This window comes from Temnothorax longispinosus, chromosome 9 (assembly GCF_030848805.1).
Source record: "Temnothorax longispinosus isolate EJ_2023e chromosome 9, Tlon_JGU_v1, whole genome shotgun sequence".
Lineage (NCBI taxonomy): Eukaryota > Metazoa > Arthropoda > Insecta > Hymenoptera > Formicidae > Temnothorax > Temnothorax longispinosus.
This window is the reverse complement of record NC_092366.1, coordinates 1,577,005-1,594,507: the sequence shown is the minus strand read 5'-3', so window position 1 is coordinate 1,594,507 and position 17,503 is coordinate 1,577,005. Positions and strand designations below refer to the sequence as shown.

At 41.0% G+C, this 17,503-nt stretch overlaps 1 protein-coding gene across 1 annotated transcript in view; it reads left to right on the top strand.

Annotated features, from left to right (window-relative positions):
- Nucleotides 1-12,228: 12,228 nt before the first annotated feature.
- The window catches only part of Cycd (cyclin D), a 37,238-nt gene continuing 31,963 nt past the window's right edge, over nt 12,229-17,503 (top strand). Inside the window, exon 1 of the mRNA XM_071787556.1 lies at nt 12,229-13,373. Within this exon, the coding sequence (XP_071643657.1) occupies nt 13,176-13,373 (198 nt within the window). The 5' untranslated portion in view covers nt 12,229-13,175. The remainder of the gene's footprint in view (nt 13,374-17,503) is intronic.

Below are 17,503 nucleotides of genomic sequence, written 5' to 3'. Positions count from 1 at the left end.
CTGGCCATTACCGAGCCGTTAAATCGTCTCCCTCACGATCTTCTTGCTCCCACGGGGGTACACCCTCAGGCCTCTCCTTCAGGTATCTCCATTGAGTTGCCCACTTACTTTTCGCGCCTCGGGGCGAGAAATTACGCTCAGAAATGACGAAGATTAGTTTTAACGCCTCATCGTACCGATTGGATAATCGAGCCTCCGATTTTCTGCCGCTTCAGGAAATTTTGGAGTTGCATTTAACGCAAGCAATCGTACGATTTTAATTACTAATTGATTTAGTTATTTAAATTGTAGAATTTTGGAAATTGCGAAACATAGAGTCATAAGTCGTAGACTTATTGTTAGTCAATTATATTTACATATTGTTTTGTGTTTTATTTTGTCTTGAACAAACTTGAAGCCAATTTAAACACCGCGAGTTAAATTACCGCTTTATAAAAATCACGAGGACGTAGCGTTGAATAAAAAGATCGGAACAATGTGGCGAACCGTCGCGTTCGTTTGCCGAGGAGATATGTCGAAGACGGAGTTCTCTGAAGGGGGCGTCAAGACAACGGGACAATATATCGTGTAACATTTGAACTCGGTGGAATGGGTGGAGTTCAAGCCACTCTACTTCCGGTTCTTTCTTACGGCGTGAGCGAACCCACCGTGCGACACAGTCTCAAACAGAAATAACATACCCTTCCGCCCCGCTTTTTAAGCGCGCTGTGTACGTAGACGATGACGCGGTTTATATAATACGGACATTCCGGGAGGCTGGCGCCACATTGAGCGCTCTCCAACCAGACACGACACTGACCTCCTAGTCACTTATGCAATCGGGAGGGCTCATCGAACGTAGGATGCGCGGCCAAGTTATGGGAACGTCTATAAATCGTTCTGCGAGAGCGGGCGTGTGCGGCGGATTTCTTGAAATTCGACGCACGCCCACTCCAGAACGGTCAGCAGGTCGGATTTGACCTGCTTGATACACGAGACTTCTCGTGTAACAATGGACACGAAGGGCAGCGACGAAGTACGAAAAAAATTTATTTATTTCCATGGGAAAAAAAGATTCTTCTGTGCAATTTTAGTGAACGGTGCATCGTCAGTTTTTGTACACTTTCGCTCAAATATCTAAAAACTAAAGATAGATTTTTCTCTTGGTCATGCAATGGTGTGTAGAAAGAAATTTATGACGAGACATATTTTGGCATTTATGAATTGAAAATTTTGCTGTCGTCTATTCACTCTTCACTCAAAACCAATTAAACACGTGTAAAAAAAAAACAACGATTCAAGTGAAGAATTTTGACTTTCCGAATTGGTAGATGAATCGATCCCGTATCGAAGAAAATAGATGAGGTTCGTTAGATTTTCGGTAGATCGTTCCTCTGATAGATCGTGCTCAACGTAGGTCGTTCTCAAGCTTGATGGCGGAGGCGAGCTTGCGTACGAATACAAATCGACAACGGTGTCCGTGAAAAGGAATGTGACTCTTCCCTTAACGGACGTTTCCAACGATCCTTCCAGCAAACCGAGCAACTCGAAATGAGGGACTCGCGAGCGTGTCTTCAAGTTTAAACGTTCGCTCGGTTTGTTGCGCGAACTCGTTTTACCTCTCATTATGCGCGTGTTATTCGCGATCTCGCCGATTAACGCGAAAACAACACGTTGATGGTTAAAATTAAATGAATAACATTGTTCAATTCTTCTTTTTATATTGAAAAAATGTCGAATTATGGGCTCGTCGAAATTTCCTCAAAATCTCTTTCCCATTCAATTTATTATTTACTAGGAATATTAAGTTCTATTCACGTCGCGTTCTGTATCGTATGATAAATAAAGTGCTGATTATTAACTAATTTGTTTAATTTTTAAAGTTAAATTATTTTTTTTAACTGAAATTAAAAATTGATATTAATGTTAAGTGTTACAATTGAAATTAATAATTTATTTTAAATTAATATTCTAAAAAATTGAACTTAAATTTATATTTATTAAAACTAATTATTATTTAAATTCTGTTACAGGAGAATGTTAAATAGATCCACTGTTCGACAATTTTAATAAATAGCATAACGATTATTTAGAGAATTAAACTGTCATAAGTAAAATTAACGTAAATTATTCAAATATTAGATCTACTTCATAGATTTTGTCTCATTTATTTCTCCTAATTTTATTCTTTACGGCCGAACTTTATATAATTTTCTATATTTTGAAGAACGTGCAGGAATAAGAGTAAATTTTTTTTATTTGCAAGACACGCACTTTACTGAATGTGCATTCCTTTTAAATTTACCTGCTCCTTCGTGTCAAGGGTTAACCGGTGCGAAATTTCCATCGGCGATAATTTCGCAACAAACTCTATTAAGTGCGAGAAGAAGATCGGTTGCAAATGGGTGGCCTCGGCGCATGATATCCGATATAGCAGTTTCGATATTACACCGAGTTGAGACCGAGTATTTCGATCGCTGAGTGATCGATAGGAATAAATTGCGACAAATGATTCAAAGCGACAAATTAAGTACGATCTAAAATATAATATTTTTGATACTTCGCATGATATTTTAGTTGAATTATACACCGCGCTGTGGAAAACAAAGATTAACGAATCATTGTTAATTTTTCCATTTATACTTTCCAACAAGATTTGTAAAACTTCATGCTTTATACGAACATAACGTTAATTATTTAATTGTGTATTATTATTTATATTTGTTAAAATTTCTAAATTAATTATTTATATTTGTTAATATGTAAAACTTCCCTTTATAATAATTTGTTTTTAAACTTATGACTACATAATTTAGAAATTAGAATCGTTTAAAAATTCGTATATATTGCAGATTTGCCCGCTGCAGGCGAAAGTATCAGTGTATTAACCTTCGTCGGCGAAGTGTTAAAATACTGATAAGATACCGATTTTACTATAATATTTATTTCAGGGTGATTTTCTTTCTTTCGTACAAGGCGTCAACTTAGCGAACTTCTTGCTCTCTGTTTGCAATTTTCATATCAAAATTCGGCGAGGTAGTTTTGCAAGTTTACGCTAATTTCCGTGATATTTCATTAAGCGCCGGCGATCGTATTTCTCACACAAGGCCTGCGTATATGGCCCCACACCCCAAATTCCGTCGCCGACCGGAGTCGGCGAAGCGCCACGGCGCAACAAACGGGCCGAAGAAGCATCCCGATCCGGACCCATCATCCGAGAGCCGTGGGCTCTTATTCGTTTCCACCACACAGTCCAATTCCAAGCGATCCCTGTCTTGTACATCCGTCCCTCCACCCGTCTTATCCCGACTAATAATACTACTCCACCTATCCGGCTGCCCCACGAGAGGCCTATCCGGGCCACAGGTGAATATCTCGGAGTGGATATCTCCAGGTAAACGTTCACCTTCGACAATTAATCGGAAGAAATCCCTCGAGGATAACATCAAATCTGTGAAGCTCTAATGGAAGAGCAGTGCCGCGCAGTTCAAAGAAAAAAAGAAGAGAGAGAGACAGAGAGAGAGAGAGAGAGAGAGAGAGAGAGTCCGTTTATTTTCAACATTTTTGGAATAAGACTTTATCTAAAATATATGATACGATCGTCAGCGAGTGACTTTTTCTGGACAAAAATGACGCGAAAAAAATGAGAGAAGTATTTTATCCGAGGTAAAGAAGTTCAATTCGCGAGTAACAAATAATGCCCGGCATCGGTGCGTGACCGGACTTCATGAGGCCCGAGGAGGCATTATGCGTGTCCGTGGGGCGTCGACGGTCAATTGAAAAAAAAAAAAAAAAAAGAAAAAAGGATTATTTCGTTAGTTAAACACTAATTAGGCCGAGGCGGCAGTTCACTTTGCTGCCGGTCGACGACGGGTCTTAATCTTAACGAATGAAGCGAGGGGCATCGTGGAACGCGTTGATTTGCCGAATTGATCCGGGCCCTCTCGCGGGCTTAACTGCCATCACCGTCCTCGCACTCATTCATACACGACGACAATTAATAATCGTCCACATAAATATATGTACGTAGAACCTTAGAAGTTATCGCTAATTATATCGCGCGCGCACAGACACTTTACGACTGTCGCGTTAATGCAACCGCCGTAATAGTATCTCTAGTTTTTCTGCCGGCCGCGCCGTAAAACCGCCTTTATGGACTCGGGCGGTGGTGCGCTATATTTAGCAGGTGTGAGAACGCTTGTTATTGTGCATGAAATAGCGTTTAGTGATGTGCGATTGCCGCGGCTTTCGTTACGCGAGGATAATTCGTTAAGGATAATTCGCTCAAGAATTTCAAAGAACGTTCACATACGGGAGAGAAAAACTTTTAACATTACATCGTCATTTTTATTGCGAGGGTCAATTTATTGTAGACCAATAAATTCTTTTGTATAGCATCGTCTCTCCCTGCGTTTCCTCTCCCGCAAAAGCGCCGTCGCTTGCAATACATTTATCACGCCGAACTCCGTTTCTCGTGCTTCATAGGTGCCTCTAAGATTGTAATATCAGCTGATATTTGTTTAGTAAACTCACATTAAGAAGGTATCGCTGATAACATGTGCAACAGCGTTACGACGCGTCGCGCCGATGCGTTGCATCCAATAACAACTGAAATGAGTCTTGAACGAACGGAAACGAGCATGCACGAGGTCAGAGGCTACACGTTGATAATGACGTCACCTTCTCGAGGACTCGTCAACGCTCATTTCTTTTCTTTATCACTGCATTATCGGAAGGAGATTGAGGTCTTCGTTTTCGGCACGCTTTCTGACTGTGCGGCTACATCGATAAGAGCGAGTACAAAAAGTACGTTTTTTAAACCAAGTATTCAGAAGTTCGAAAACATTCTTCGAAAAATTGTTCAGTAAAAATTTTAAAAAAATTTTCAGAGATTCGAGATAACTTTAAAAAGAGACTAATACGAGGTCTACTAGTATAGCTACCGATAAAACTCAAGTCAGAAATTTATTCAATCGTGTTTACGATTTATGCGTGGTTCATCCACGAACGACTCCATTTACTCGCTCTATTAATAGTTTGCGCTATCGTGCTGCACGTCGAGTTCATTACGTAAACATGCACGAATACTTTACGCACTTCGAGTAACTTCAAGAGACAATCGCAATCGTATGCGCAAAAGCGAGTTTTATCACTGTGATAGTGTCATCGTGTCTCAGTTCGCGTTTAGAGATTAACTTTGACCGCATTGTCGTTCATAAAAAATGATCTTTGCAATTTTATCATGGCCACAGCGTGGAATTATATATGACTAGGTAACATGGTTAATGTTTGATAATTAATTCAGTACGCTCTTTATATAAAATATCCCAAAATTATTATTCTTCTTTGCAATATTTATTTTATTCGATCCTGCTTTAGAGAAAATTATATTAGACGTTATTTTCTGATAACGTTTTAATATTTTAATATGGAATCTGAAACGATCGTTCAATTAAAATTCTTCTACACCAAAGTATGCACGAAGATGAAGTAAAGTGAAATCTTTTGTTATCTGTTCACATTGCAGTTGCTGCAAATCAGTTTTTTATAAAAAGTCTCTTATTAATTAAAATTTATTGATACTACGGCAACATTAATGAGGAATCATCAATTTCAAGTAGGTAGAAAAAATCTAGAAGAAAGAAATTGCTTATTTAGAAACGTTTTATGTGCGTGCACACTAATTACAAGCAATGTACGACCTGCAGACATGAATCCACGCGAAGATACTCGCCGGCGCGAAGCTCGTCTCGAAGGCGCCGCTGTCAGATACTAAACTAATTATATGTATTTCGCGATAAGGATTGCGCGACAGACTTCAAGAATCAGAGATTATTGAAATACACTCGAATAATTTCTTTAGCACAATATTACGGACGAAGTGTGCTCGTAACACACATACCACTCAATAATTTAATGAAACCAAGAGTACTTTTAACGGTTCAATTACGGCAAAAGTTAATATCAGTATCGGCAGACGTATCGATATCTCAAATTCAACAATTATTTGCATTGAATAAACAACTCGCATTTGTACTAACTTTACAATTAAAACTTATTGTTTATTTCAGCTGCTGTAAATTGCATATTTCAGTCACGTTTAGCCGCGCTATTTTTATATTACCTACTTTTCGAAAAAAATAGAGAAAAATGTGAAATTGCTGAAAATAAAAACAGCTTAATATACAAAAGCAGAAAATAGGAGCTTCTTCTCGATAATTGTCAATATAATTTCAGTTTGCTTCAGTACAAACGTATCTTAATTATATCCTTGAATTCATTAATGCTTGTGCAATAAAGTAATTTACATTCTACCAAGTCTTAAGCATTCACGAGTGTTTCACGTGAATGGACCAAAACAGCGCACGAATTATTCATGCAGATTATTAATAAAATCAATATCAAGGAATGTGCCAGGCAATTCAAACGGTACGCTCCAGTTGCATTCACAGAAATGATAATTAACTAGTATCGGTATACGCCGCCGTATATCTGTCGGGCATAGTGTTACAAGTTCACGCTCTCCATCTCTCTCTTTCTCTTTCTCGTGACGAGTGTCATTCGCAATGTCACATCGAGAGGTACAATGATTTGTGCCTCTCAAAAAGACCCCATCGCCGTAGAACGTGTTTGCGCTGTCGAAGCCTATCGAGAATAATATCGGGTGTACCGTTGCAAAACGCGCGTTTATAATTGCACATTTTTTCGATACTTTGATCTTTGCGATAATTAAATTCCGAATAAGAGCGAAGATTCAACAACTGAAAATACCTAAATTTGACTTTATTGGCATTTTCCTCTTTGTCTTTGCTGCAAAATTTGTTCCCGATATTTGGTTCATTTTTTGATGTCACATATTTTTATTAAAATTCTTTACAAAATTCTCCTTTAATAATAGTTGCCTTTCAAGGCAGTAACTTTATTGTCCACCCGCATCCACACGTGCACGTATGCAAATGCGAGATGCGTTTATTGAACTGCGCCGATAACCAACCGAACGAATTCAGCAGCGAAAAATTTCTCGCTAATGAGAATCCACGGCGTTGTAAGCATCATACGTGGAAGCTTAAATTAGACGTGACGGGATTTCCAAATTGTCCCGTGTGGAAATTGGACGAATTATCTTGTCCACGAGCCCCCTTCTAACTGAATTTCCGCGAATTCGATTCTCGTTATACCTCTAATTAAGCTTTTTTGCACGCTAGCTCTCTGCGTTTATGTTTAACGACGGGCGATCTCGGCTTCTCTTTAGAAAGTACGCCCCGTCGTTCGTTATCGATTCGGTTTCGTACACAGTGTATAGGCTCACGCAGGCAGAACGAGACTTCCCTTGTTCATAGGTAGGAGACGGCGATGCCGAAGCGGCAGGAGAAGAAGAAGAAGAGTAGGACGGGCTCGTCAGGCGTATCGTAAAAGGTGGGTAAGCACCGGCCGGAACATTCATGCTCTAGTGAAATTAAATACTAACTGGAGAGAGTACGACGCGGGGCTGTCTTGCGGCCATTTAAACCGCCCGGAGGCGAGTACATTCGTCGACAGGCTTCTCACACTAAGCAGCATAAATCTCGCGCGGAACGTATCGCGACCACGTGCGTACAAGCGCGACTACTTGTTGCGAAATCCTTGGGAAAATATGAGCAGCGAATTTGGAAGCGTTTGGTCTACTAGAGCCATGCGAAACGTCCATAGAATTCACGATTGCGATTTTGTCTGAATTAATGCGACGTTTTTATGTTACTTAAATCCTTTTAAATCCTCTTAAGTTGTCTACAAAAATACGTGATTAGATACTCACAGTGTCTTCAATCACATTGTGCGTTTCTTTATTCTTTTGAAGTGTACAGTGTGTAAAAATAATTTTGAAATCTAAAACTCCTGACAAACGAAGCAAGATTTAAACGTAGTATAAGAAATTGTTGATTAAAATGGGTCGCGCGATTCGATTCAATAGGAATTAATTTACAGTGAATCGAAGTGCACGAAGGCGGCTGATGATAGCGAGATATCACTGCGAAAAATTGAACGATTACGTAATCGAAGGTCTGGCGCGCAAGTTAGGCGATTCCACTTTTTTTTCGACAAAACGAGTTATTTACTACTACGTGCTGAGTGAATGATGGCTCATCGATTGATGCAGGAATCAGATATACGCAGATAGTTATATGCTGCGGAAAAAAGAAAACTCGATTGCGAAGGTTGCAGTCTTAATCGCGAGAATTAATTAAATCCCGTATACTTCATTTCTATAATTAAACCTTATTGTTACCTAAAAGCAAAATTTTCGTTATTTGCTTCTAGACTAAAATGAGGCCAAGTAATTGACAACATAACAAAATGTCTCAACTATTTTGCTTTATTTCACTGATTTGTACAGTACAGATTTATTGTTTTCATGGAAGTATCTAAAACGTTGTTGAAATTATATACATTCACGATTTGACTGATTCACGACGGAGTTATCAAGCTGCTACAGGAAAGCCAGAAAGTTAGCCAAGGCTTTCCTGCGTCACTTGATAAAGCAGGCTTGCCTGGTCCTTGCACGTTGGCCTTCAATTTCAATGTCAGATATTGATTGTGACCAACGGAATGTGAAAGGAATGTTCACAACACTCGTCTATAGATATGACTATTGGAATTAAATTGATTAAATGCCAGCATCTAAAAATCAATGCACAAGTAACGCAAGGTTTATTGATTTGGGAAAATCTTTTTTACAAATTAAAACTTATATTCGATAAAGATTTTAGGGAAATATTATGGAATTTGTAACGATAGAGAAACTTCTACATTTTTCAGCTAGCATGCGGTAGGTAGTTTTAGAGAAGTCATAAAAACGACATGCTCATTCAGTTCGCTCGAGGCTAACTTCTACGCCAATGTCGTTGGTGGCACAGTATATACCAGTTCGACTCTTCGAGCTTTTCTATAAACAGGTACCGAGCACCGTAGGAATCCCGTTGAACGGCAAAAGTAATGTGTTACCATCAATACTTTGAGACATCCGACTCCGGTGCAATGTATTCAGTAAAAGGTTTTACGATCCCGCTGGCAGATTTTTGCAAAAGTTTCGTTTCGTTACGCAGGAATTTTCGGAACAATCAATTCTTGCTGACGTTTAAAGAACATACAAATATAATATTTTATTTTATTTGTACATATATTCAATATCCAAATGTGCTCTCCCCGGACCTTATCTTATCTGCTATTATATGTATATGTATATAGATAGTCGCAGCATTCTGAATTTAGGCGTAACTTCCTGTTGTGTCAAATTTAATTTATCTCCACACTTTATATATGTCTTCCATTCTATGTTACCCTCGCGTAGTTAATGTATTACGCTAAACAAAACAAACAAATGCTGTAAACACCAAAGTTCACATGACCCTTTAGAAATTGAGAGTTATATAAATGACAGTTATTATCAATTAACACCTTCGTATAGCTGGGAAAATAATATATTAAAATATTAAACTGATTTAAGAACTATAAAAATCATATCGAATCATTATCGCGAATTGCTCCTCTTAGAAGTTATAAAACCTCTTAGAAGTTATATAGAAAATTTGCCAAGCCAGACAGTGACGGAATGAAAAGGAATCACTGCGTGCGCTTTTAACGGTTTATGTTCGACTTACTATCTCAGGAAGGATTTATGCACCTCGCGGCTCGCGGCGATTACCGATGTCTCGATCACAAACCGCGATCGGGCATACGGTGCACTTGCGGAGTATCGTTCATCATCACAGGTACGGCGCCGTGGTACGACTTACACGCACGACACATTCGGTCGTCGCGGGGAGTCGCAGCCGACCGTAGTCCCGTAACTACGCATCATGTCGTCGCGTACGCATTATGTAGTAAAAACGTAGTACGTGTAAACGAGGCGAAACTCCAGACCGGGAGGTTTCGTGCACCAAGGACATTCTATCTACGTGGCTCTCTACTCCCACTGACCCCCACCGCCTCCCCCTTCCGTCTCTTCTACCTTCGTTCGCTTGCTTCTCTCACAGTCGATCGCTTCAAATTGTTCGCCGGAAGCGACACTCACTTTTCCACGTACCTATGTACGCACGAAGAATCTCTAAAATTGGCGAATATAACGTAAAAATAGGAATTTGAGGAATCTGAATGAGATTTATGCTCGATACCCGATAGTGTGTAAAAATGACATATAAGTTTATTCTTTCAGTCAGATTCACCGAATACTTTGGATTCTATCGCTTTTCGATAATAATATCAAAGTATCATATTTATAATCGATTAAAAACAAAAAACTATCATACTTATGACATCTTAAATATTTATTTTATTTTAGCTTCATTTAAGTTTTAATGCCTTAATTACCGAGATATTATATGTTTAGAACTAAATCTAGTGAAGAAAACGAAATTAGCAATTTTATTAAAAAAAAATAAACTTCAAATTCATTGAACGAAAGTATAAATAAAAGTTATATTTTCTTAGCTTTGTTACTCTTATTCCTTTTCTCTCTTTTCTTTCGTGGTTTTCTTTTTATTTATAAAACGTGACAAGAACTAAACAAACTGCTTTGAAGCTTCTTTGCATATGTTAATGACTCGAAGAGAAAGGAATCTTGCTTATTAGGCAAATTTTTCTTTCGAAAGAAAACGAGAACTATCAAAGCATACACACTCTTTTTTTTCGATTAAACACCTATTTAGGTACCGTTATCTGTTTCTTCCAAGCATTCTTACATTAAGAAAATAATCTTTTAATGAATCATGACGTCGCGTCACCCTGATCTTGAAAATAAAGATATCGTCGTGTAACGTCATTTCTCGATTTTGAAAAAAACCATCGATTTTGGGATTTAGCTACAAGTTTTCTATGGGAGTCTTTAGACAGTTTTGTTCTTGTTAATTGGGTTTTCTCGCTCAAGAACGACGGTAATGAGAAGTAAGCTCGCCGAGAACCGAGTTCGAAGAGAGGCTCGTCGGCGAAGAGCAACGTGGAGGAGCTCCGGTGTCTCGGATGAACGAACGAAAGCGAATGGGACCGAAGTCGACCGAGCCGCTCCGTTCGTTCAGTGTTGGGCCGTGTACAAACGGAGCCCAAGGCCGACAGAATCGAGCGAGAGTGCTCAAAAATACGATATTTAACTTTCTCACGAAAGAAACGCGTAACTTTGAGAATATTTCTACGCCGGACCTCGATAATATTGGCGCATTTGGCGCCCGAATCGCGAGAGTTAATCAAGAACTGATTGTGAAAGCTCCGACACATTTCTCAACATTTCACGAAATATAGACAACAGTTTTACAAGTTCTTAATGTAGCTACATGAACATTAATAGTTAATACTTTTCAAGCATTCGAAATATTCTAAACGTTTCTATAATACAAAGAGAAACTTCTTTATCTAATTTATTTTTTGTGAAAGAGTGTCAGAAATATATTCGAGCTAATTAAAAGTTCCATAAAAGATATGATCGATTCGTTTTGAATTATTTGAAAGAATGATTCTAATCATTTCGAATTATTGAACACTATTGATTCGCCACCGTTAGCAACAGGTTGCCATGGTCTAAGAACACGTGGAGCATTACGTAAACAGCTTTCTCTTTTTGTTCCTTTTCTCTTTCGAATTCAAGACCTTAATTATCTTTTGCTTTTCGATTCGATCTTCATATTCTCACTTTCCTCATATATCTTTTCTCATTTTATATCCTCCTCTCTGTGTTTTTATCATATTTCTTCAATACCATTTAATTTATTCGATATAAACCAAACTTAATATAGAAAACAAATATAAAATAAGCTACTATTACTACTACCTCCAAAATATATACAGATAAAACAATATATATAATCTTTTTAACGAGTTTACGACTGAAAAGGAAAGTGGACTCACTGGCGGATCATCATTACGTATCTGTATATCTGTATAAGAACGCCACATAGAAACGAATACAATTTCGGCATATGTAGCCGGAGCTTTTAGGTGTCGAACGCAAGGGCTTCTTTACACGATGCAAACCCCCGTCCACCCCACTGCGCCGCTGTTTCACGACTAAACCGGCGGCACCGCCGGCACCGGCGCCACGGCCGTATGTACCGCGCCCGCGCGCGCGCGCACACACACCGTGGTGGGGAACGGTTACGTTCCACGTGACACGCTGGCGCCGCGCTGGTGGGGGAAGCCGGTACGGGTCACGTGACCGAGTCAACCGAGTGGCGCCGCCTGAGTGGGGAGAGTACCGGCTACGGGGTGGCTGCGTGACCGGACTCGCCGGCATTCTGACCTGATAAGTCACCAGTGTCGGATCGTGAGAAAGTGGAGAGGGATCCTCGCGCTCCTAGCATCTCGCAGGACATTTAAATCGTACGTAGGCAGGCGAACGGAGACCGGCGACTTGGGTTCGGCACTCCGAGAGAGGACAAACCGTTGTTCCTCACGTCGGTCTGTTAAAAGGAAGAAACGAAAAAAAAAAAGAAAATCACCGTTCTCCTGCGCCGATCGAAGTGCCTGCCCACCCATCTCTCTCTCCCTCTTTTCTCATGACTCCCTCGGGAAACGAAACGTACTAGTCGCCCCGCGGACTTGGACAAACGCGAATCGCGCGACGATTTAAGTGGCACCGGCCGGAAACGCGCACACGCACTACGCTTATTTATTAGGAGCCTCCGAGCGTCTCGCAAACGTATTATTTATTACGCTTTTTGTGTGCTTTGATTCGCGGAACAACACGTGTGGGAAGCAAGTATCGAGGACGAAGAATACCCCGATTCTTCGTTGACCAAGAAAGAGAAAAAAAAAATCTTTCCAGAAAGGAAGAAAATGTATAGGTGAGAAACTGATCGAACGGACGAACACGCCTCTTTCTCTTTCGCTCGTTCGCTCGCTCATCGTCGCAATTGCGACTTTGGCCCGTGCACACATACACATACACACATATATACGTGTGTACGTGCGTAGTCGTCATCGTCGCGTTTCGTAACTCGTCGCGAGGTGAGTGATCAGCCGGCGGCTCTGCCTCGTTCGCTGTGAAAAAGGTGTTGTGTCCCCCTCTGTCTCTCTCTCCCATTCCGGGGATCCGTCTCGAGATCCTTCGAGGGAGCACGTGGACGGGAGCACGTCCGATACGTGTCCTGAGGAAACCTACGGTGGGAAGAAACCGAGAGAGAGAGAGAGAGTTTCGCGCGAACCCCTCGCCATCCTCGTTCTCGGCCGTCATGGATCTTCTGTGCTGCGAGACCACGGAGACCGAGTGCCGGGCGTACGCCGATCCGGCCCTCCTAGGCGACGACCGGGTGCTGCAGAACCTCCTGCAGACCGAGGAGCGCTACGCGCCGAGCCGATCGTACTTCGAGTGCGTGCAGAGGGACATCTCGCCGCTCATGCGCAAGATCGTCGCCGAGTGGATGTTGGAGGTGAGCGAGGAAGAGTCACAGTCTCTCTCTCTTTTGTTCCCACGCGTAGTACGTCGCGCGCGCGCGCGATCGCACGATCGCGTTAACTTGACTCCGCGACCGGCCGTCGGATCGGGCTGGTTTCCGCGAAGCGTGGACTTTGCCGGCCGGGGAGACGGTTAGCTCCGTCTCGGCGACGAGAGCAGCAGAGCAGCTTGCTTCGATTCTTTATCGCGATGCGGTTAAATGCTAGACGATGGTCAGACGGATTCTCTCGCGCCTAGTAGCTCCGATCGTATTTCAAATGTCCCTTTATTCCTCGCCTCGAGCGTGCCTTCCTAAAAGTAGAATCGCCGGCGTGACAATTGAATCGCGATCACACCTAATTTGAATGTTTAAAGAATCGACCCTGCGACGACACGCAACAATTACGTGTCTTGACAAATGCCGATTACGCGGGGGAAAAAAAGTGTAGGACGGTCTAAAAATAAAGCTTACCGCTGACCTATCGGTCTGGCGGACCGGTCGATTATTTTAGCTCCTTTTTTGTAGTTTCGTTCGACAACAAATTGAACTGTATAGGAAGAGAGCTGTTCCCGATTCTTATACACGTGTCCACGTAGGGAGAAAAGTTTCGTTCGCTGCAAAGTTAAAGGTCTCGACCTAATGTTGTGGCTCGTCGTTCGAGAATCGTATTCTTAGACACGACAGCGCCGACAGCGGTGATTTATCGCTCGTCGATTTAAAAAACGTAACGAAGGTATAATGCGGGCCGATCGCCGCTCCTAAAGAACAATGTAATTGAATTGATTTGGATCCAAATATACTCTGCGGGGACAGATGAAGGTCAAGTTCGCGCGAGACGTAAATTTCGGCTCTCACGATTACGTTCTCTCGAAACGCGCAGCTCTCGATGTGTGACGATGTCGCGGGAACGATCTTTTTTTTTGCGTCGCGCAAGTTAGATGTTTTTACGTTACGTGAGAAAGTTGGTTAAATAAATAAGCAGAATTTAATAAGTTCAAGCATGCTAATCGCCGGACCGAATATGTCAGCTGGTCTCTGTGATTAGGAATCAATACGTATACACGCACGTTCTCGTGACATAAGCCTTATTAGCATTATACTCATCATATTTAGATTCCTTTTGTCGACTCACGTCACATGACGCGTCATGCGAGTTTTTTAATTATGCGCCATTAAAAGTTCATCTGATTGTGAGTTCTTTAAATATTGCGAAATAAAACGTCTCGAAATTTTTATTTTCCGAATGAATTGCATCGGTTTGAGACGAAAACAAACGACGACGCTCTGAAGTAGCCTGCTGTCCGACGAGTGGCAGGAAAATTAGTCGAGAGGCGCACGATGCAATATCAATTCCCGCAAATGTTCCGTTCGAATGTTTGGCAGCGATTGAAAACCTGTTGCCGCGTTTCTTTTGTCGCGACGGCATTGTGCTCCCTGAGTCTATATATATATACACTCGCGCAAAATTCCTTGTCGATTTGCGACGAGGCAAAATCGACATTCTTTATATTTTGTCACACAATCGCGTCTCTTATTATCGAAAACCCTATCGGATATAAGATATATTCTGCGCATGAAATTCTATACGTTTAAACGTGAGACGTATAAAGGCCGAGAATGTATTACCAATCAAAATTCATTCGTTTCTAAATTTAAATGTCCGGATTGCCGATGTGAAGGATGAGGAATTCACTCGTGGATTTTTTTGGACGTTGGGAATTTAAACACAGAATTATAAAATCAAGATTTTTCGAGAGTTATATTCCATCATTTATCTAATCGAAGAACGATATAAAAATCGTTTCAAGATATCGATATAAAGATTTTCTCCTGATCTTTTCAGTACGCATAAAATATACAATTTGTGTATAATTTTAAACTTATAACGAACCTTGTACACTGTCGATACATAATTATTTTTTTTATTACAAATTCTACATTTTCCATTAATACTTTATAGTTTAAAAAAATTGATTTTTTTCTATAATATTGCGTTTATTGCTGGTTGTAGCGTAGCGATGTAACATTTTTGACATTTCGCTGTCATTGAATAGGAAATTCGGACCCTCGCCGATAAGTCCCCCCCCCCTTGACTTACGTCACCGTGCGTTTCCAAAGCTGCCGATAAGGGGATTGTATTGCGATTCACATCATCCACATTACGTTCTCACCGATTAAAGAGCCAGAATCGGCAGCCGATCGATCGAGTATCTATGTGTTATCGCGCGGTTATCAATTTTTGATTTTTGATCCGAAGACAGATTCCAAGAAAAATTCCGATGTGTCCACGCGAGGTATCGAACGCTCAGGAACAAGTTATAGTTTCTTCTTCGTTTCTCTCTCTCTCTTTCACGATAAGGATATTGCAAATATCACGGTTTGTGTGTTATCGCGGGTCACATTTGTATCTAGCTTAATTAGGCTCGCTTTGAATTAAGTATATTAGAAAGTTGAGATTAGACAGTACCGTGATAAAACGATTTTGCGACTCGTGTTGAGCGAATGGAACAGAACAGATTAGTGATCGGGGCTTGGCACGATATATTCAAAACAATAGTGTTACATACGCGGCATCGGTGTTCTCACCGAAAATAGAAATGAGAAACAAAGAAATTCCGTCGACGGTCGTTTCGCCGGACGGATCGTCGAAAGACGCCGAGAGAGACACGATCTGTCGAATTAATTTTCGCCTTCATTGCCTGCCGTCTCTCTTCATTGATATAGTTGAGTGTGCTCCTCCGCTTCCGGACCGGGCTAGATCGGATTCCGTTCCTTGTGATTGTGTTCCTTCGGCGTCGCTTTACATTTCTTGCGCCGCTCTCATTTAAATCAGAGCCGAAACGATATGAGTATATCGCATTGAAGCTCACGCTCCGATAGCGTGCACCGCTCGATATGCGCCCTGGCTTTCTCTCCCGGCACAAAGGCCTAAATTGTTTTCTTTTCCCGTCGACAAAACGCATCTTTCGCGACGACCGCTCGATAGGCTTCTCACGTTCTGCCGCACGCGTTACCTATTCACTTTGCGGTTTTGAAAGTTTATCTATCGTCTATCTTAACGACTATAGTTGCAACGCGTTATCTGTGTATAATCAGAATTATTGCCGATGTCTGCCTCTTAGGGATTCATTCTCGGTAACAATAATGAAAGACTGTTAAATTTTGACCAACGTCAAAATAATATTGATTCTTTTAATGTGTGTGCTGCAAGAAACTCATTGATTTTCCTCATTCGTTTAATATCATTTTATGAAATAATGATAATACAATGCATCGTAATTTATATAACATGTAATTACACATGTAAATACAATATTCTTTGATTAAACAGTTGATTTATTCGTAATGAAATAAATTCTGCCATATTTAAAATGTATCGATACGATAGACTTCAAGCGAACTTTCGGTGTAATTTCTTCGCGTCACTTCGATAGTTCCTCGCGGTTTTGTTACATCGATATCGTTCTTTTCTCCGAGCATTTAATTGCTCCTGCGCCCCAGACATTTAATCGCAATAACCGAATTCACGCGATGACCTCGACGGTGTTGTTTCACGACGAAAGCGAGTCGCTTGGGCTGCGTGTATGTATGTATGTGTGTGTACGCGTGCGTGTCGCCGGCGCGCATGCCGAGTCCGCATCGTTGAATTCTTCGACATTGCGCTCGTCGATCCAGCCGACGCGAATGACAGGTCGTGTGCGCCGATGGAATGTATCCGACCTCTTTAAAAATGATTGCAGCTAGCGTTAATCGTAATTCTATAGGGTGTCCTAAGCTTACATTTTTTTCTCAGCGATCTTCCGAAATTGAATTCGAAACGATCGTTGCAGGTGCGTTTGTAGCTTTCAAAGGGCAGACATCTTGACAATTAAGAGCGAGGACAGTCATTATAGTCTTTCGATGATCCTTTTAGCTTCGTGAATTATTAAAAAATATTACACATAATCAGCTTTTATGTCAAACGAGCTTCTAAAGACACAGGATGTGATGCTTCCCTTACTCGCATCTCCGATTAATTTTTCGCACGTCACTCTGTATATGAACTCGCGCAAATGCTGCTGATAGCGAAAGTGTCGAATTACCGAATCGCGAAACCACGTCGTGGGCAGTTGGACATAGAATTT